At 44.3% G+C, this 20749-nt stretch overlaps 1 protein-coding gene across 8 annotated transcripts in view; it reads left to right on the top strand.

Moving 5' to 3' along the window:
- Positions 1–20749, top strand: part of AGAP1 (ArfGAP with GTPase domain, ankyrin repeat and PH domain 1) — a 637917-nt gene that overhangs the window by 287180 nt on the left and 329988 nt on the right. For all 8 annotated transcript variants that reach the window (XM_033229802.1, XM_033229800.1, XM_033229801.1 and 5 more), the window contains 3 exons: positions 11476–11603; positions 13087–13242; positions 20414–20506. In XM_033229802.1, coding sequence (XP_033085693.1) covers positions 11476–11603; positions 13087–13242; positions 20414–20506 — 377 coding nt within the window. The remainder of the gene's footprint in view (positions 1–11475; positions 11604–13086; positions 13243–20413; positions 20507–20749) is intronic.

Raw genomic sequence — 20749 nt, 5'->3', positions numbered from 1 at the left:
TGAGAAAGCGTGAGCTCTGTCCATTGATCCTCCCGGGCCTGCCACTCTTCCCCGCTTGTACTGGCTCCCGTTTTCTCCTTGACATCTTTTCCGGCATATGCTAGTTTTGTTTCCATCAGGCTTCCTTGAGGGAGCGAGGGAGCTGTCAGCTCCCCCTTAAGGGTCTTGACACCAGCTCCTGCCACTTTGACACATACTTAGGCAGTGCTCAGAGTCGAGCTGGCCCAGGCCGTGGCCCCACAGGCTTGTGATCAATGGGTTCCAGTTCTCACTTCTTGCCTTTGAGTTCTCAGACTTCTCCCCTCTCCTGTTTTAGAGTTGAACTAGCAGGGGCCGCCTCCCCCTTTGGCTGCTGCTTGCAAACCATGTGGGTTTCCTATGTCATGAAAGCTTTTCTTCGTCATGCACTAATGACCGCCTGTTCCACGGGCGGAATACTTTCTCATGTTTCATTCACCCATCTGAGTGTTTCCTGGTTTAAGTGTCTCTTCTGTGTCTATGCAACATTCATAATTTCTCAGTATTTCCCTCTTGCAGATGATTCCTTCTTTGTCTGCATCATAAACACACACCTCTCTAGACAGCGCTTTCTGTATCCCGCACGCTGTCACTTATCTAACACATTGGGAGAGAAAGGTGCTGACAAGGCGTGCAGGAGATGGATGGGATGTTCTGGTTGGTTGGTTGACATTTTCTAGATGGTGCAGCTGGCAGATTTGTCTGGATCCCACAGTCTCCCACATCTAGCAAGTTGCCTGGCACATACTAGTTGCTCAATGAAAACAGTTAGTAAATGGGATGAGTGAGGGATGCTATAAAGCATAGTAAAGAAACCTTCCTTGACACATGAAAGGGAAAAGCAGCCAACTCCACGTATTAAAGAATGGGAAGCAACTTGCTTTGTTTCTTTGAGGACTTGCTTAACTCTGCATTGACCAAGAGCAAGCCAAAGAGCATTCTGGGACCAGGAAGATGACCAAATACATTGTAGGATCAAGAGCATTCTAGGCCATGGGCATTCCGGGACCAAGAGCCATGACCATGATGAGCATTCTGGGACCAAGAGTTTGACCAAGTATTATACATTCTGGGGCCTTCCTAGGCCATTGGCATCAGCACTGCAGCCTCTGGGTCACGCATGCCTCATGGGTGTCATCCTGACTTAACTACTGTGCTTGATGGGTAGGACTTACTTGAGTAGGGCAAGAGGTTTTGAAAGGCCATGATCATACACAGAACTTAGCTCAAGTGCACCAAGAAGCAGAGCCCCAGACTGGGACTCTGTGGTACAGCCAGCCAGAGACACAGGGTTACAGACACAGCTTAAGTCCTTCAAGCTGGAGTATGACTTGGATGTACAAACTCCTAATCCCTAAGGATAGGAAAAGACCTAGAAGGTCTGAGGATTTTAATTCAGGAAGGTCCACCAAAAGGATAAACAACTAGTAAGCCAGGATGGTATGGTGCGGATTTTGGATGAAGGTTAGAAAACTGGAGAAGGCATGGATGAGACCAATGCTGAGGGAAGGCGAGGCAGGGCAGGGAGAGGAGTGGGAGAGTAGGTGAGGTGGGGTGAGGAGAGGAGTGGGAGGTAAAGTGGGGCAAGGAGAGGAGTGGGAGGATCCATCGGTGTCCTCAGTGCACATCCCAGTGCCTGGAACTGACTGGTGGGTGTCCTGTTGGCACATGGGGCAGACTGAAGCCTGACACATGACCCCCGAGGGTTCTCCAGACAGGATCGTATCGAGCCCCTTCTCCTTTCCCAAATGGTGGGGGAGACGTGCTGATGGAAGCAGAATGGAACCCTCAGAAGCGTGCGTTCACACTGGCGGTAGACGAAACCAGCTGCAGGGCCACACCACGTTTAGGGTGCTTTTCCACATCTCTCAGGAGTGAATGTTGGCGTGTTGGTGCTTCTGAATACAGGGTCCCTGGTCCTTCCGAGGCCTGGAGCCTGGCAGATGGTCAGCTCCTCAGCCCCTGCGGCCCTGTCGCCCAGGGTGACTGTAGGAATCAAACATTCCTGATTTTTGGCAGCTTGACTTTGGGATGCAGTTTTAAGGAACGATTTTGCTGTGGAGGAATGCATGGAAGAGGTGGAAGAGGAAGGGGTATGTGTTTCCTGCAGCATGATTTGATGTCCGCTTTACCACAAACAGCTACTTTATACCAGAATTGGATCCACATGTTAACAGATGTCAAATATACTCAATTTGCTTCAGCACAGGGTGTTTTTTGTTCTTGTTTTTGTTTTTAATTGTGTTCTTTCCCCTTTTCTCTGAAAGGAAAAGGGAACTCCAGCTGCCCTAGACATGGTAGAAATTTCCCCTCATTCTAAAATTCTGAAATTAATGTCAGCAGCCTTGACTTTGCTCCGTCCTGAAGGTAACTGTTTATTACAGTCGGCATTTAAATCCCCCGATTAATAGGAGCAATTAAACAATAGCTTCATCTCCAGCAAATTAACAACCCTAATAGGTAATTGCGACATAAATGAAGATAAATTTGTTTTAATACAACGAGATAAAAAGAATACAGACAAGAGCTGAATTTCAGATTAAGAATTCGGACTTCAGTACTTCAGGAAAAACTTGAAAGCTTCACTAGAAGAAATTAAAGCAAGCTTGCCTTTTTAACCATAACCTGTTTTAGATTAGAGGGTTGTTTGCGCAAAAAAATATATCTAGAGAGAGAGAGAGAGAGAGTGAGAGAGAGAGAGACATATTTTGTGCTTCGGTACTCAGAAGGTAAAAGCATCAAAGGATTACTTTGATATACGTGAGGTAAGTTATCGAAGGATTACCACCCACCAAACCCTTTCTCCTGCTGGCTTGCTTGGGGCATGGCAAGTCCTAATGACTTGCTTGAGCAGTTGAATCTTGGCCACAGCCTCTCATTAGGCTTTCAGTGACAAGGAACCGAAAAGCAAATGCATAGAAGAGCATTTCCTATTTATACACCCCTACGTTAAATTTATGACCTGTTTATTGCAGGATGTCTTACCTTCCTTTTTAGTATTTGTTTTGATTGGGAAAGTATTCTGCAAAAAAAAAATAATTTGCAAAAATTAGAATTTGTCCTGTTGAAATGTGGAAGTGGCTGGACCAGACTTGTTCATAAATGCAGCATCTGTGTGAAGGATGGGTGGGAATGGGTAGATTTGGGGTGAATAGCGAAGTGCTGATTTTAAAGGTAGTGGCAAAAAAATGATGAAAGCCTCTTCTTCTAGAACAGGGATAATGAATTTCTCCTTGTGGGGTCGCCGTGCTTATGGGAAGATGGAACGCAGGTTAAAGAAACTATTGGAGTTTAGCTAAAACTGTATCAGTGAGCTTGTATCCGCTTATCAGAACTCATTTGGGTAGCTTAGAATCATCAGATGATATGTAATTAGCCTAGAATTCTATGTGCTGCCAAAATATTAATCCAGTAAAAGGGTAGAGGGACACAGTTTTAGATATGGGAGTCTCAAAACAAAATTCAAATTGTGTGTTTCTTGGGAAACAGCTGGAACCAGGCTGCTGAGTTCAGCCCCTGAGGCTCTTTCCCAGCCTGTCCCCTCCCCACACCCCTGCACACTCCAGGTAGGAATGACCTGTATTTTCTAACCACCCCAGGTATCTTTCCAAAGCATAAATCTCTTCACTATTCAATGTGAATAACCTCCGTTGTGCTAAGGACAGCTTCACACTTGCCACTCTTCTCTGCATATCAAGTCCTTAGAAATGCATGTCTAGTTGCCCGTTTCAGCATCTTCTACCACTCCCTTCTTATAACCTTCCCACTCCGGCCCCACTGTTGATCCATCCATTCATTCATCCAGTTGGTGTGTGCCCTTTGAGTGTCGGGCAGGCCCTGGCCCTAGGAAGTTAAAGACAGCATGGCCTCAAGCATTTCCAGAAGAGGTCCCAGCTCCGTGGAGTTGATCCATTGTCTTGGAACATGGGCTGACTGTATTCTTCAGTAGACGGCACAGTTGGACAGGATCTCCACAGGTGTGTTAAGTGCCAGGCCGTGCCGTGGGTCCCATGGTTCACTGATTGCCATTAAGGAACATACTGGAGCCGGAAAACCCAAGAGACCCTCATGGATGTGTGTGCTTCCTCACGTGGCTGTGATTTGACTTGGCTTTTCTTTATTGCTCACAGATCCTATGAAAACACGTTGAGGAGATAGGCTTGCATTAGCAACCATATAGAGTGCACCTTCTTTAACGTTTAACTTTGAGATTTTTATGGTGAGAAAAATTCTGCGTATTTCTTTTCACTCCAAAGTCACACATTCTGAACTACATAGATAATTTGGTTTAGTTTCTTCTTAATTAATAAGATAGTTTAATGATCACTCTACTGTAATTTAAAACCACGTTGAGACGTTAGGGGATCTTTTATTTGTTACTGGAAGATTTACAGCCGGTAGTGGCTTTCATTATTTATGGAAGGTCTCCAGGTAAGCCCCCCATGTTTCGAGTGGAAGATGCTTTCTTTTTCTTTTTCCCTTTTCTTTTTTTTTTTTTTTTGAGATGGATTAGGGAAAACTGTCCCTGATACGCCCTGCACAAACTCCTGACCCACAGAATCATGATAAACAATAAGATGGCACGTTGATTGATTTTTTTTTTTTTTTTTTTTTTTTTTGAGACGGATTCTTGCTCTTTGGCCAGGCTGGAGTACAGTGGCGTGATCTTGGCTCACGGCTCACTACAACCTCTGCCTCCTGGGTTCAAGCAATTCTTCTGCCTCAGCCTCCAGGGTAGCTGGCACTACAGGCACACACTGCCATGCTTGGCTAATTTTTGTATTTTTAGTAGAGACAGGGTTTCACCATGTTGACCAGGCTGGTCTTGAACTCCTGACCTCAGGTGATCCGCCCACCTCAGCCTCTCCAAGTGCTGGAATTACAGGTGTGAGCCACCGCCCCCGACCTGGAAGAGCCTTTCAATGAAAGGTGGAGTAAATGTCACCTTTGGGTGGAGACACCAAAGACACCACAAGACTTGCAGTGCCCTCAGCTGCGTAAGTTTTGCTTTTAAAATATTTTCGTGGAGTAAAGTTAGTGTTTTGTCTCATGTGAATTAAATTTCATCATTGTTTCTGTGATGAACATTTAAAATACGGTTTTATTGGAGATGTGGTTCGTACTTGATAATCCCTCCCTAACAGTGCTTACTCGGAATTGCTCCCCCTTCTCCCGAGTTACTGGCCTCACTGTGCTCCAGCTTTCCCGGTAGCAGAGGAATCCTCTTCCCAAACGTGGGCTCGATTTACACCGAGTTGTTGGTTGTCATCTAATGGTGGCTCTTCGGTGTCACTGGAGTCTCTACGCTTTCTCTGTGTTTTCCTTAGTTCTCTGCCCCCACTTTTCCCACCCTTCGCGTGTCATCTGGTCCCCCATAAAGCTGCTGCATGGGGCTTGTCTGAGCTTTCCGCTTATTCCAGAAGAGACTATGATCCTTATCCAGTAGTGCTAATACAAGGAAATACCAGGAGTGGACAAGCCACCTTCCCCAAACGTGAAAGAGCCCAGTTTTGCTAAGGAGCTGTTGAAGAAGTAGAAATAGAACAGTGCCGTGGTAAGATCTGCCTTTGAGGTCACCCCGCGGCGTGTTCGGGTCCTTTAGGGGGCAGTCAGGGAGACTCATTTGGAAGCTGCTTTGGTCACCAGCTATGGAGGGATCAGTCTTAAAGATCAAGGCAGTGGCAGTGAAGATGAATTTCTGGGAAACTCTGGTGGTTGAACCAGTCATCTGTTAGGCCTGTTCTGTCCATGCTGAAGAGTGAGTGTGCCATCGACTGAGCTAGAAAACAGATGAGAGAGGCAGGTCGGAGAGAGGCGAGGAGGCCCAGGCTGGGCAGCGCAGACTTGAAGGCGCTGCAAGCAGATCCAAGGGGAGATCCTGAGTTGGTCATTGGCTGCACAACTCTAGAAGGCAGGATGCGAGGCAGAGCTCTTCATGGCAACGGCGATGGTGGGAGCGCCTGGCGCTGAGGTGGTGACTGAGACATTCGCGAGGAGATTGCCCAGGCAGAGGGCATGGGAAAAAAGAGGACACCAGGAGGACGCCAGGGAAGCGCCCATACTTCAGGAGCCAGCAAGGGAGGATGAGAAAGAGAAGTTCCAGCCGGAGGAGGAAAACCAGGGACGTCAGGGTTTATGGAAGCCCAAGGAAGATGCAGAGGAGGAAAGGAGGGAATGATCAGGAATGCCACGTGCTGCTCAGAGGTCCAGGAACGTGCCACCTGGCCTCTGGGTCGTTCCCAGTGACCATGGCAATGGCAGGCCCAGCCCAGGGATTGCAGAGAGCAGGAGAGGCAGAGTCCAGCAGCATCCCCAAGCTTTCCAGAAGGCCTGGCTGGGAATGGGGTGTGGCACACGGGGTAATCGGTGTGCCTTGGTGAGCACCTCCTGTGTGCCAGTCACCACATTCAGTCCTTTTCAGCATTTGGCTGGGAATGGGGTGTGGCACACCATGTAATCGGGGCAGTCTTGGTGAGCACCTCCCGTGTGCCGGTCGCCACACTCAGTCCTGTTCAGCATTTTGTTTAGTCACCCAAATAAAAGTTAGAAATTGATGAGAAACTGAGGGTGCAGGGCAAAAGAACACATTATTTGTACTGTGGAAGCAGGACAGTCTGTTGGGGCGCTGGCAAGGAAGTTGGGTGTTTGATTGCCACGTGGTGGTGTCATGAGCAGTCACGGAGCCGTCGGATTGCTCTGGTGAACTCGCTGCCTGGTTTTTCTCACCTGCAAAATGAAAGAGCTGAGAGGATGAAATGAGTTAATAGATGGGAAGTGTAGGCCACCCAGCCTTGCTCAGCCTTTGAACAGCAAGGAGGAGGAGGAGGAGCTGTTCTCTGATTATAGAGGGCATGAGGCTGGCCCGGAGGCTCATAGTGTGACCAAGGGCGATTCCTTGCCTCATTTTGTGTGATTTAGAAACAAGGTGGAAGTAGAAATTGGGCATTATGTCAGGATTTAATGAAGCCTTGTTTGGGAGCTATTGTCTTATTTTTAACCACTAATTAAAGGGTGTTGTTTCCCTCTGTAGAATAAAACATTTACAATTTGTAGATAAAGTAAATGTATGCCTCACTTTTTTTGTTCTTAAACTTTTTTTTTTTTTATTGAAGAATGGAAACATACATGAAAGTGTATTTTTGGGCTTAAAAAGTTGTCACAAAATTATCCTCAGGTCAAGAAGGACCTATTTCCAGCCCCCAGAACCCCCTGCATCCTGTCCCAGGCACCTGTCTGCTCTACTCCCTAAAGATGGGCGCACTTCTCCCTTCTGAGCCCGTGGTGAAACCGGCTTGGTTTTCACCTTTACACAGGGTACACACACACGCACACGTGCACAGTCGAAGGGCTAGCTAAAGGTATCTTCTATCTGTAAATCCAGATAAAATTTTAAAATCGTAGAGGAAGTGACTTTTAAAAGAACGCTAAGCATTACTCTTGGGAGTCTCAGGAGGGTAATTTAATTGGTAGTGTCAGTAGTAAGAGCAAATGTTTTCTGTACCCGCTGACACTGTTTTAGATTTAGGAATAGCTCGTGTGACAGAGTCATGGTGAAGTGTGCCGTCCAATTTGAGAAAACATCAAATCTCAATGACAAAGCTTCCAGACTTCTTTAAACATTAAATTTAATTTTTCTGAGACTGTCTCTGTTGCCCAGGCTGGAGTGCAGTGGTGCAATCTTGGCTCGCTGTAACCTCTGCCTCCCAAGTTCAAGTGATTCTCTTGTCTCAGCCTCCCAAGTAGCTGGGATTACAGGCATCCGCCACCACACACAGCTAATTTTTGTATTTTTAGTAAGAGATGGGGTTTCGCCATGTTGGCCAGGCTGGACTTGAACTCCTGACCTCAGGTGATCTGCCTTCCTTGGCCTCCCAAAGTGCTGGGATTACAGGTGTGAGCCCCCACGCCCAGCAACTTACAGATTTTTTTTACATAAGTCCGTGTGATTGTGTTTCTGATCTATGCACCCACATACATTTACATTGAACATATTTATGCCTATGTACCCTCACACATTTACATTGAACATATTTATGTCTATGCAACAAACACATTTACATTGAACATATTTATGTCTATGCGCCAAACACGTTTACATTGAGCATATTTATGTCTATGCGCCCACACACATTTACATTGAACATATTTATGTCTATGCGCCAAACACGTTTACATTGAACATATTTATGTCTATGTGCCCGCAGACATTTACATTGAACATATTTATGTCTGTGCGCCCACACACATTTACATTGAACATATTTATGCCTGTGCATCAAACACGTTTACATTGAACATCTTTGTCTATGCACCCACACACATTTACATGGAACATATGTCTTTGCACACACATGTTTACATTGAACCTATATGTCTATGCACCCACACACGTTTACATTGAACATATTTGTGTCTATGCACCCATACACGTTTACATTGAACATTTATGTCTCTGCACCCACACACGTTTACATTGAACATTTATGTCTCTGTACCCACACACATTTACATTGAACATTTATGTCTCTGCACCAACACACGTTTACATTGAACATATGTATTTATATAAAGCAGCAAATTTATTTCTTGAATAATCAAATATAGACAAAAACTCAATGGTTATAAAAAGCTTCCCAGACAGCATAGTCTGGGGTAATATTCACATGTTAAACCTATTAACATTTAAATGTTCTAAATATTATGAGTAATTAGCGATTACAGCCACAGAAGACGATCTCCCTCCCGTGACATTCCATCCATTTTCTTTGAGTTGTTTTTTTGGGGATGGGAATGGAGTGGGGGTTCCTCCACTCACATAGACCCAGCAAGCTTTTCCCTCTAGGAGCTTTTGTGAACTCACCCAGCCTGCTGCCGGGTTATGTGGAGAAGGATTGCCGATGTCTTGGATGGCAGTCGTCACTCTAGTTTTTTGCTTGCCCAAACAATTCATTTAGGGATGTCTTTAAGTGAGGCGCCCAGAGATTCCATCCCATCCCTGGGACATGGAGCAAATAGCAGCAGCAGCCATTGACAAATTTGTGGCTGTTGGCCAGCGTTGACTCTGTAGTCAGTTTGCATTTTCAAGATGGGGGAGACATAGGCAGATGTTACAGAGGAGTCCTTTCCCTTCCTGTTCCTCATACTCTCCCTCCTCCCCCTCAAGTCAGATACTTTTTGTTCTTCATTAAAGTTTTCCCTTATTCTTATGGGTCACCCTATAGTCTTAAAGCATTCAAGCAGTCTGTATATTTTAGAACAATATATTTATAAATCATTTTCTTTCCTTCGTTTGTGGATGGAAGCAGGAAGGACATAACAGTTACATGTAGAGGGGAAATAGGACAAATACGAAAAAAACAGTCGAGTTTAAAAAATACTACCAGTTATTGGATGTTGTGACTTCGTTTTATTTTTTAATTAATGTGGTAGAACAATAATTAAATAGAAGAATTTCAGCAGTTAACAATGCTAAATACTCATACTTTGTACATCCTGTCTGTAGGTTGATGAGAGGCTTTGTTGTAAAAATATTCTCTTTACTCATGAACTGACTCTTCCTAGACTCCAAGTAGGAAGGATAGAACATTCATTTGCATTTGAAGTTTCATACAGTAGAGATTTTAATAACATATTTGACTTGTAGTAAGTTTCTCATGTCTTCCCCTAGTTTCTACAAATGAAAATGTCTGCAGAGCTCTCAAAGCCTGCCTCCTAGACCTATCTAATTCTGACATCTGCGCATTTCTTGCGAGTGTAAAGTCAGTGTGGCCATCCAGCTGAATAGTGGCTCTGAGGCTGGGAGTAAAATCAGTTCTCAGTGTAGCTGATAATCAAAGTCCCCTTACTGCTATTTTTCAAAAACAAAGTAGCAGTACTTTAGCTCTCACCCAGGCAGTTACGATTCTTGGCTAATTTACTCTTGGTTTTTGCAATTTCAGGGTACCTAGACAACACATTTTGCATCTGTTGAAATCTTAGATTTTAATTTTGAGTTCACGTAATAAACTTTTAAAATACTCTAGTAAATGTCTTCAAAGACCCCAGATCAATACGCCAATGGTTCTGAAATGACAGAGTGCCACGATATTCCTCCGTAATTTAAACATGATTAGCTGATGAAGGTTATGATCAATACACTACCGGAAGATAAATTAATTGATATCATCCTTTCAGGATGATAAGAGGCCTATTGGAGGTGGGATGTAACTAATGAAGCTGCTTCTTCATCTCTGTGAGCCATTTTTTATATATTGCATTTTCACTTAATCATATTTATACCATCGTTCATTTACATGAAACCTATAGGCTGTGGACAGACCAGTTTCTTATTAAAATTGCATTCATTCGGAAAAGAAATGATCTGCAAACACGATATGGACCCCGTCTATGTTATAACCTATTGCTGGGGGGAGATCCCATGTTCTTTTCCATGGACATCTCCAAAAATAGCAACTATCTAGGTAAAGACAAGGATTGAATATCGTTGAACTTAATTACTGCTAGTCCCCAAAGACACACATCTATTCAAATCAAAACTGTAGTTATTCTGCGGCACTGACACCCATTGGTGTAGGAAGAGTTTTCTAATCGTTGACTTCCTTTCCAATTACATCCAGTATGCTTTATCAGCGAGCCTATTTGCCAAGAGGAGTTATGGCTGCTTGAATTTAGATTTGTATTGATTAAGATAAACTTCCAATGTGTGCAGTAATATATTTAAATAAAAGAGGTCTTTGATATAATTACATGTCCTTGAATATAATTCTGTATGATAGCTTGTAGAGTTAAGAGGAATTCTTTAGGCTTTAGGGGAAAAAAAAACCCCCCCCAAAAAAAAACAGTTTTTGTCTTTCCAGGGGGTTTGGTTAAATTGCCCTGCCTTATTTAGGATTATTTTTGTTCCAAGTAACTGGGAAAAAAGATCATTTTATGAGAATAACTTAAATGAGACAGGTGTGTATTTTTTTGCTTCACATTCCTCTGAGGTGGTCTGTGCAGGGCGGCTGAGGCCTTCTGTGGAGGTGGGGGACCGGCTCTGTCTCCCTCCCATGTGGCTCCTGTTCCCAGTGTCACCTCGTGTTCCACAATGCTGCTGAGGCTACATAACATTTGTGCATTTCAGGCAACAAGTAGGAAAACCATACAAGAATTTGGGGGCAAAGGGAAGCTCTCAAGAAAGATCCTTAAAAGCTGCCCTGTGATCCTTCTGCTCTTATTCCCCTGGCCAGAGCTGGTGCACCTGGCCATGTTCAGCTGATGTGGGTGTGGGGGGATGGGAAGAGGCTCTGGAAAACGTCATGTTTATTCTGGTTGTCATTTGCCCAACTAAGAACCAGGAATGCTATTACTGCGAAAGAAGGAAATAACAGATTTCGATGACAGACTGATGATCTCTGCTCTGTGCCTGAATTTGGAAATTGATTGACATGGATTTCTTTTTGTCTGTGCGTCCACCAGTTGCCCAGAAGATTGTTGCCACAAGGAAGAAGCAGCAGCTGTCCATAGGACCCTGCAAGTCGCTGCCTAATTCTCCCAGCCATTCTTCCGTCTGTTCTGCGCAGGTGTCCGCCGTGCACATCAGCCAGGTATGTTAGGTGACATGAGAAGTCGGACTCTTAGAACCAAAGAGAATGTGCAAATAGTGTTCCCAGCCAATGCAAGATTGATTTTTTTTTTTTCAACTTTGTGAGTAACAGCATGATGTAATTGACTTAACATTTTCTTCAGAAACTGCTGTGGCCAAGTGAGTTTTATGGGAATCATTCTTTAATGTTTTCTGTCTTCATGCTGCCTGTGTTATGAGGCATGCTGGCCCAGGTGGTGATGGGAGGTGTGTGGCTGTGGTCCTCGCTGGTGATTTAAACCACCCTTCTCTGGTCTTGGTCCTAGTCTGCTTATAGGTTGAACAGTTGTGAGTAAATCTTAATGGCCAATCTCGCTTTATACTTAAATTTGGTAGTGGCATTCAATTATAATTACCATCTCCCTTAGGTCCCATAGAAACTGCTATCTTTCCATAACAACATTTTGCAAAATTATTTACTTGGAAGCAAACGAAATAATTGTCACTTTGAAGAACCCAACCAAAAACCTCTTAATGCTTTGTTTTTGCCTGTGCTTGTTTTTTGATTACGTTTCCTGGGCAGGTATTCTATTGGCACTTTTTTTTTTTTAAGGACATGGCGAAAAGGTTCAATGTCATGCTTTCAGTTCACTTGGGAAGCCAGTAAAGTTAGGGCATGTATTGTCAGAGCCTGTCCAGGTACAGTCATGAATGTTCAGTCATGAATGTTCATGCTGGCTGGGCTGAGTGGCAGATGCCTGTAATCCCAGCACTTTGGGAGCTCAAGGCAGGTGGATCACATGAGCTCAGTAGTTCAAGACCAGCCTGGGCAACATGGCAGAATCACACCTCTGTATCTACAAAAAATAGAAAAATTAGCCAGGCATGGTATCTTGTGCCTTGGGAGGCTGAGGTGGGAGGATCACCTGTGCCCAGCAGAAGATCGAGGCTGCAGTGAGTGAGATTGCACCACTGCACTCCAGCCTGGGTGACAGAGTGAGACCCTGTCTCAAAAAAATAAATACGTAAAAAAAGAATGTCTTCACTTGCTGTGTTTATTTTTCTGTGAATCTTGAAATACTTTTCAAAAACACTCAGATTTTCCAGGTGTTGCTTTCAGAATTTTAGCTGTGGTTCTACTGATCTGAGGCAGCGAAAAAAACATAGAATCCATTTAGTTTAACCAGTCTCTTTCATTTTCAGAGAAAAGAGAAAATAATCAAATTTGAACTTCAGAAATCTTCTAAGTTAAATGAAAGAGACTTCTTTGTCTTCAGTCACTTTTCTTAGGGGACGCCACTGAGTGAGATGGTTGGCATGTTCCAGGATGAGACTTCGTAGACATGATGCTAATACACCTGGCAAAGCCATAGACGCCAGTCAGCCATTCTCACGCATCCCTTCCATGGGGCTCATGCTCACTTGTTGGTTATGACCTTGCTTAAGTGGAGGGCTTGGGTTCCTGAGTGTGTCGTTAATAAAACCTTGGATTTTAATCATTTCAGACAAGTAATGGAGGTGGGAGTTTAAGCGACTATTCCTCCTCTGTTCCATCGACTCCCAGCACCAGCCAGAAGGAACTTCGGATCGATGTTCCTCCCACTGCCAACACGCCCACACCTGTTCGCAAGCAGTCCAAGCGCCGGTCCAACCTGTTCACCGTGAGTGTCAGTCACCCCTGGGTGGAGATCTGAATGGGATTCTGAAGCGTCTCCATGAATGCAAACCTGGTTGCCACACGGTTCAGTGGGATTTGTAGAATCTCAACTATATTAAAGTTAATACCATTGATTTCTGTGGAACCCTAAGAAAATCATGAGAAGCAAAGATTTGAATGTTGAGTAGAGTGGGGGTTTCTTAGTGTAGACATTCCTGACTTCATGTGTCTGAAATAAAGAGCTGGGGGTGTGTATAAAGGCACTTGTTATCCTGTGGCTCCAGCTAAAGACATGTCACAGTGGATACAAGGAGATGACAAAACTCTAAGTTTCCCAGATGTGTGTCTCTAACGTTTCAGATGATATCTAAGCTATTACTGTCCACAGGCCCTCTTCTTCTGCTGGCGTGCCTGGTGCTGCCTCGGGGTGGAGGCTGGGGGCTGGGAGGTACTTCCTGGAGGCTCATTGCCATGAGGCTCTCCGCTTGGGTTTTTTTCTATAGAGCATGTTGAAAGCAGAGATGAGCTCTCTGGGTTCAGGTTTATAAATTCACAATCTGGGTGCACTCGGGCACGCGTAGTTCCTTTTTTTTTTACCCCCCTGTTGAGACGGGGTCTCACTCTGTTGCCCAGGCTGGAGTGCAGTGGCTCAGTCATGGCTCACTGCAGCCTCAGCCTCCTGAAATCCTCCCACTTCAGCCTTCTGAGTAGCTGGGACCACAGGCACTCACTACTATGTGTGGCTATTTTTTTTTTTTAAGAAGTGGGTTTTACTGTGTTGCCTAGGATGGTCTTGAACTCCTGGGCTCAAGCCATCCTCCCGCCTTGGCCTCCTGAAGTGCTGGGATTACAGGCAAGAGCCATAGTGCACAGCCAGCATGGGAAGTGCTTAAAAACTCCCTGGGTGATTGAGATGCAGAGAATCCCTGAATTACAGAGGAGGCAAAAATGCCACCAGCCTGTCCCTTCCCTGTGCATAGCAGACATTACCAGTCAATCTGGAGTCTACACAGTTGAGCCCCAAACTCCAGGCACGGCTGCTGCCAGGTGACCGAAGCCTTTGGACTTGAGAAGAATGCTTGTCCTCCCTGGATCATGCCTCACAAGTACATGCTTTTGAAACAGTGCTTCCCAACCAGGGTGGTTTTGCTCTCCAAGGACGTTTGGCAATTTCTGGAGAGACTTTGGGCTATCACAACAGGAGTATGGGAGTGGGAAGGTAAGGTTCTGCAGATGTCTAGTCATGAGTAACAACCAGGGGTGCTGCAAAGCATCCCACAGTGCACAGGTCAGCCCCTCACAGCAGGGAATTATCCAGCCCCACATGTCAGTGGTGCCCTGTTTTAAACCATCCGACTTCCATTTCTGATTGATTACTGCTGACCCAGATGCAAAGCTTAATATTTCCTATTGAGTTAAAGGAGGACTCTAGAGGGGTGGCTGGGAGTCACATTGCTTGCCCCTTTGTAAATCCGATCTTGATATTACGTTGTGGTTCCTGCCAAGTCTGGGAGATCCCCAGCCCCTCTGCCACGTGTCTGGGGCAGGCTCTCATTGGATGCTCATGACTGCTGAGGCAGTTGCCAGCTGCACACAGCTCCTCTTGCCTTTGCTGGTTGCCTTACGCCACATCAGCTCCCACAGAGGCTGCTGCTGGGCAGCAGGGTCAGGACTGATCAGACAGACCAAGCTCAGACCCCGGCCTCCACTGCTGACGGATGTCTGACCTTAGGCAAATGACTTGACCTCTTTGAGCTGGAAACCACAGTACTTCTGCAGTGGGGCTTCCGGGAGGGCTTCCTGGAGGAGGCAGAAGAGACCTGGTGGCATTACTTCCGTTGTTTTCTCACTGCCATTGATGCTATAAAATGATTTCTGGTAGTGTTAAGCATATGTGATAGATTATAGGAGGTGGGTAACTAGGTTTCTGCAAAATACAGGTGAGTATCTCACATGCTTAAATTAGTGCATGGATAACATGTTTTATTGGGCAGTTTCTTCAGACACACCGAGAACAGCAGCAGTTACCTAAATAGCTGCTTCCCAGCTCCGTCTAACACCTGGAGCCCCTGTCTGCACCCAGGCTGGGGGGCTCTGGGTTGAAGTGTTTCCTCTCAGAACAGGCTGCACAATGACTCGGTGACTTGAGAGACCAATAGCCAAAGATGCAGCTGGATTGCGAGAGGGTGGGCTGTGGGCAGGCGGCCTGTGCCCTGGGAGGAGGGGCGGGCTTGTCATCGTGGTGGTCGAGAACACCTTCTGTGCCTTTGTTAAGGGAGTGGAAGGGGGACAGCACTCATTCTCAGACACCTTCTGAGGGCCACATTTTCTGCTTGTGGACTTTGCTTTCTCTTCAAAGGAGAGAAATTTAAAAACCACAAAGTGTCTTTAAAAATGAGAATATTTATGAGGAGAATGCCAGCACCTTCCCGTCCCCTCCCTTTATAAGCTGTGGAACTGGAGTGTGCCAGAAAGTAGTATCCCACTGGGTAACTGACCACCCAGGTGACTTAGGGAGGAAAAGACCTGAAGGCAGAGAGAATCAAAATAACAGCTCAGTTAATAAATACTGACTTAACATCTGCTGTCTGCACAGCCCTGGTTTTGCTCAGTGTCTAGGAGAATCTCGCTGCCGGAGTCAACACATGTTCACGAGAAAGAGTTTAGGGTGAAGGAGAAGGGACTCTGCACCCTAGGAAGAGAGACCCTGTTCCTGCGGATTCACGCTGCAGACACACAGATGCACTTTCAGGCATCCATGAAGAGGCTGGACAGGGCAGGTGCAGAAGCCAGTAAAAACTCATTGTTACAGTGACCAAAAATGACAATTAATTATTTCACCATTAATGTGTCGCGTAATATAATGGCCTGCCTATGGATCTAAGTGTGACCAGTGTTTGCTGTCTTTCTCCTTGATCTTGGAAAACAAATTTGAGATCAGATCAGAAATTGAATCCAGCTGCCTCATTGGCATTAGTGAGAATAGAAACTTGGAGTCATCACAGAAGCTGCCACTGCAATAGGTTTGCATTGTGGCGTTTAAGGAAAAGATGGTGATAGTTCTGGGCAGGGATCCATATGTTGGTCCTCTGTGGGCTCGACATTGAACAAAATAATGGTGATGATGGTGGTGGTGGTGGTGGTGATGGTGATGATGCGTGTGGTGTAGTCTTAAGTTGAAGTTCTTGGAAATAGTAACTCCACTAGATGTCAGTGTCATCCAAGGAACAAAAAGAAGGCAAATTAATTTTGAAATCATAGCAATTAAGAAATTAAATTTTTAGCGTGACCAGTTTTCTTCTATTTTTAAATATGTAAAATTTGATAGACTCTTCATCCCTGGCAGTTGTTGGTGATTATAGGCATAAACTATTAAAATGTGTATTTGTTTGGAAGTATCTAGTCGGAGGACAGATGCATGGTATACAGACAATCTTAGTGAATAAAAATTTGTGCAGACTGGGATTGTAACACCCAGCTGGAGGGGCACTATCCACCGTATTTATTAGAACATCATAAAGAGGCCATAGTTAATTAAGTAGTACACGCATCATTTTTTCCAATACCATTCTTATACATTTTATAAAGTAGACTGTAATGTACTGCTCTGGGCTAACATTTTGTGCTCCCAGATGTTTGTTTGCATATATTCATATACAATTTTTAAACAAAAGTAAATGACACTTTTTTACCAAAGAGTACAAACAAAATCTCTGTCATAGTCCAAATTCTATGTTACATTTACAGTAGGAATTATACTTTACTAATCAAACACTAAGTTATATTTTATTTCATTCATTTCTTTCGGGAAAAAAGCGTTGAAAGACTGTCTCCAGTTAATCCCTAGTTTGGTAATATGGGTTCCTAGAGCAGTTAATTTAGTTTAGCAGCCCTAGTTTACATGTGGTTAAAATGTTTTATTAGAAAAATGTTTCAGACATACAGAAATAAAAAGCATATGTGTCCTCACCACGCACTTCATCAAATACAAGCCCTTTTCTGCCACGCTGCTACTGCAAGAAATAAGCAAATCCTAAGTAAAAGTTGCAGCTCCTTCCATGTGTCTCCAGAACACATTTCTCCTGCCTGTCTGCCCAGGGATCAGCATTAACCTGAATTTGGTCTGTATTATCTGTGTCCATGCTGTCAACTTGCTCTAGTTTGAGTCCTGAAATTATACATTGCATGGCTTTGTTCATTTTCAAGCTTTATAATAACGATGTCATTTATGTGATATTTTTTAAAAGCTTACCGTATAATGCTGATACCATTAAACAGAGCCAAGCGTACCCAGGAAGCAAAGATTGTGAATATACATTGCCCAACTCAGAAACTTGCCATAAAAAAAAAAGGCAGCAAAATTCATAGTGTGAACAGAACTGTTTGAATGGCATTTATTTGTTTTTGCAGAGGAGCTCCTGGGTACCTCCCATAGTGTGTTCCAGCAGCTGTTGACTTAGCCACTGGTTGAAAGGGGGAAAGCGGTTTCTGTTTGATACAGAGGGCTCTTGGCAATGATGCCCTTGTTCCTGTAGGCAGGTAGTTGATGGGGGTGTCCTTCATGGCTTCTCTCACCATGTCGAGAAGTTAAACATTTTTGTAAAGAAGCAGGTGATAATTGGATTACCTTAACCTTTCTTTCCTCTGCATTGAGTGTTTGTTGGAGGCGAAGCAGTTACTATGGTGGCTTGCTGTGCGTTGACTTTAAATCTGCAACCCTTCTGGGATGGGTGTGATCTGCTGTTGTTACATTTCGGGCAGTGTGCAGCAGGCTGTATGCAGGGCAGGGTCACTCCTGGCAGACGCCGTGGGTGCTGAGGGCTGCCTTGTGTCTGATGATTCCTCAAAGCCATTCCAGCATCACAGAAGGATGTGCCGTTAGTGATGAAGTCTCCCAACTTGGCAGAGAAAGGAAACCCTACTGGGAATTTGTATATGCTGGGGTGTCTCTGCCCATTGGATTTGATTGAGTCTGGTTGTCGGATTTCAATGTTATGGATACAGCCTGATGTAGACAAAGTGATTGTGGGGCTGAGGTACAGCAAACTCTTTTGCCTAACAGCTTGCCACTGTTCTTTCCTGGAAATTTTAGTGTTTTGACTGTCTCCAGCGAATTGTTAAAGTTGTCAGGAAATTTTGTTTTATTTTTGCAATGAAGTCTTACTGAAGTTTCAGTCTCTTTTATCTCAGTGTGTGATCAGATGTTGAGTTTCGTTGTCCACAGTTCGTGTTCTAAGGTGTTTGCAGCAGGGCAATGAGCTATTTCTTCCCATTTCAAGTGGAATCTGAAATTCTGTTCTGAGAATGGAGTGGCTGGGGGGACAGATGTGCTGCCTTGAAGATGGTAATTTTTTAATGTTTGTTTTGTTAATTATTCTGGTTAATAGAGAATAATGAAGATGGATTTCCAAATTTAGAAATTTAGAATTTGTAAAATTCCCAAAGTACTCTTAAATATTCTTTGTTAATTAAAAAAAATTTTTTTTTAGTGTTATCACTGTGTGCTTTGAAATTTATCTTAAAAGTAGGAACCTCAGGAGCCAGCTTTTCTCATCAATTGAGACGTGGAGAAAAGAATTTAAGGCTATTGTGTAGCTCTTACTATACATTATTAATTAATTAAAGAGAAAAATGAGCTCTTGACAAGGAATTGATAAATATCTCTGTTTTCCTTCTAGCCCAAAGGGTTAACCTTACGTTTTATATTCTTCTGCAACTTTGTGTTTGTTACTTGACTTATTCCCTGTCATCTCATTCTAGGCATCCACCATTCTAAGGGAAACAAGTGCACAGTGCTTGGCACGTAGTAGGTGTTCAATAAACATCAGCTCTTATCACCATCTGCGAAGCGTATTTCCTAATGAGCACAGCTGCGCAGGAGAGTAGCACCCTTTGAAGTGCTGGATCTGAGTTTCCATCATGGGAACTGTTCTCCTTGTCCTCCTCCTTAATTTGGTAGCAGCCTCTATCCAGAGGATACCTCTGGAATCCTAAATGTGTCTCATCAGCCCTTGTTTTTATTACGACCCGTGACATTGCCCCCTTTTAATATGTATATTTTTTAAATCAGCTGTTCCATCTCACATCCCTTTGAACCTGGATTCCATTAGCGTTTCATTGTAGCAGTGGACACCACAAAGTCTGTTCATTTCATATATCATCTCAGATTTGAAAAGCACATGAAAATGTTTCTCCATTTTCAATATTGCGTGAGTAATGTTCCCATTGAAAAGTAATGGAGTGAAGTTGTCACTTGTCAGCACAGTTATTAAGGAGGACGAGTCTCCGATCTTTCTCTCATAATAAAATAAATCTGTCAGAAAATCATTGTGCTCACACTTCCTCATGCCATCGAGAGAGGAGGCTGAGACGATGGAGCTCCTTCAGTTTTACCCAAGTCAACGTGTGCTTTTGGCTGGGGCTTCCCTGGGTTAAAGGTCGCCACCCTTCCCACCCGGCGCCCGGCACTCGTCGTCCGCAGCAGGTCAGCAGTGCATCAGAGATAATTGACTCAGGACCTTGTCAAACAAAGCTGTTCATTATTTCCCAAATACTGACCTGTGGTCCAAAGGCGATTTTCAGGGGTTTTCTTTTCCCTTCGTTATTTTTTGTGGTTTTGTCCATTAGCTTAACTTCGAATTTGCCATTTTCCACCCATCCAGAAGCAATACAAGGAAAATGTTAACAGCACCTTGATACTAATCGAGGGTGTGCCGTTAAATCGCACAGCTGACTAGTTAATAGAATTTTGAAATCATTCAAACATTAGTTAAATATGTATGTTTATGTAGTGGATTTTCCAAATGAACATAGAGCAGCCCCTTTTTTCCTCGGCTATGTGAACTGCAGCTTTCGAATGCGTTTTTCTATTGGGTGTTACTTTCCTCTATGGCCCATTGGTTTGTAGTAATTGAATTTTGAACTTTTTAAAAAAGAATTAAAAGATAATTTTGTGGTGGAAAAGTCAGCGGGAAAGTTTAGACGGTTCTCTTTAAAAATGATGAGTCAGTGGAGATGAACTACCGAGCGGTCTGCTGGTCGGACATGTCTGTGTGCACACATAGATCACGCGTGTTTTCTAAATGTGTATTGGCAGGAATTCTACAAACAGGGGCAGAGCCCCGTCTGTGAACCGCAGCCCTTACCCAGATGCCAACTTTCCTTTTGCTTTGCAGTCTCGGAAAGGGAGCGACCCAGACAAAGAGAAGAAAGGCCTGGAGAGTCGTGCGGACAGCATCGGGAGCGGCCGAGCCATCCCAATTAAACAGGTGAGCAGCATCCCCATCCTTCCCTCCCTGTCGCCGGAGACACACCTCAGGTCTTCCCGGAGATGATGCTGGCTCGCGCGCCAAGGTCTGTCTGCTGTGCTCTGTTGATGAATGTAGAAGTCTGTCACTTGACATCAATTAGCAGAGTTCCTGTGTGTATTCAAATGGGATCATTAGAATGAGAAGAGGGAACGGAGACAACAGACCTAATGAAGTGCGGGCTGCCCGCCTGCATATGGAGTG

This window comes from Trachypithecus francoisi, unplaced genomic scaffold (assembly GCF_009764315.1).
Source record: "Trachypithecus francoisi isolate TF-2019V2 unplaced genomic scaffold, Tfra_2.0 Lachesis_group13, whole genome shotgun sequence".
NCBI lineage: Eukaryota > Metazoa > Chordata > Mammalia > Primates > Cercopithecidae > Trachypithecus > Trachypithecus francoisi.
Note: the sequence above shows the minus strand (reverse complement) of the source record. Positions and strands in the feature narration are given on the sequence as shown.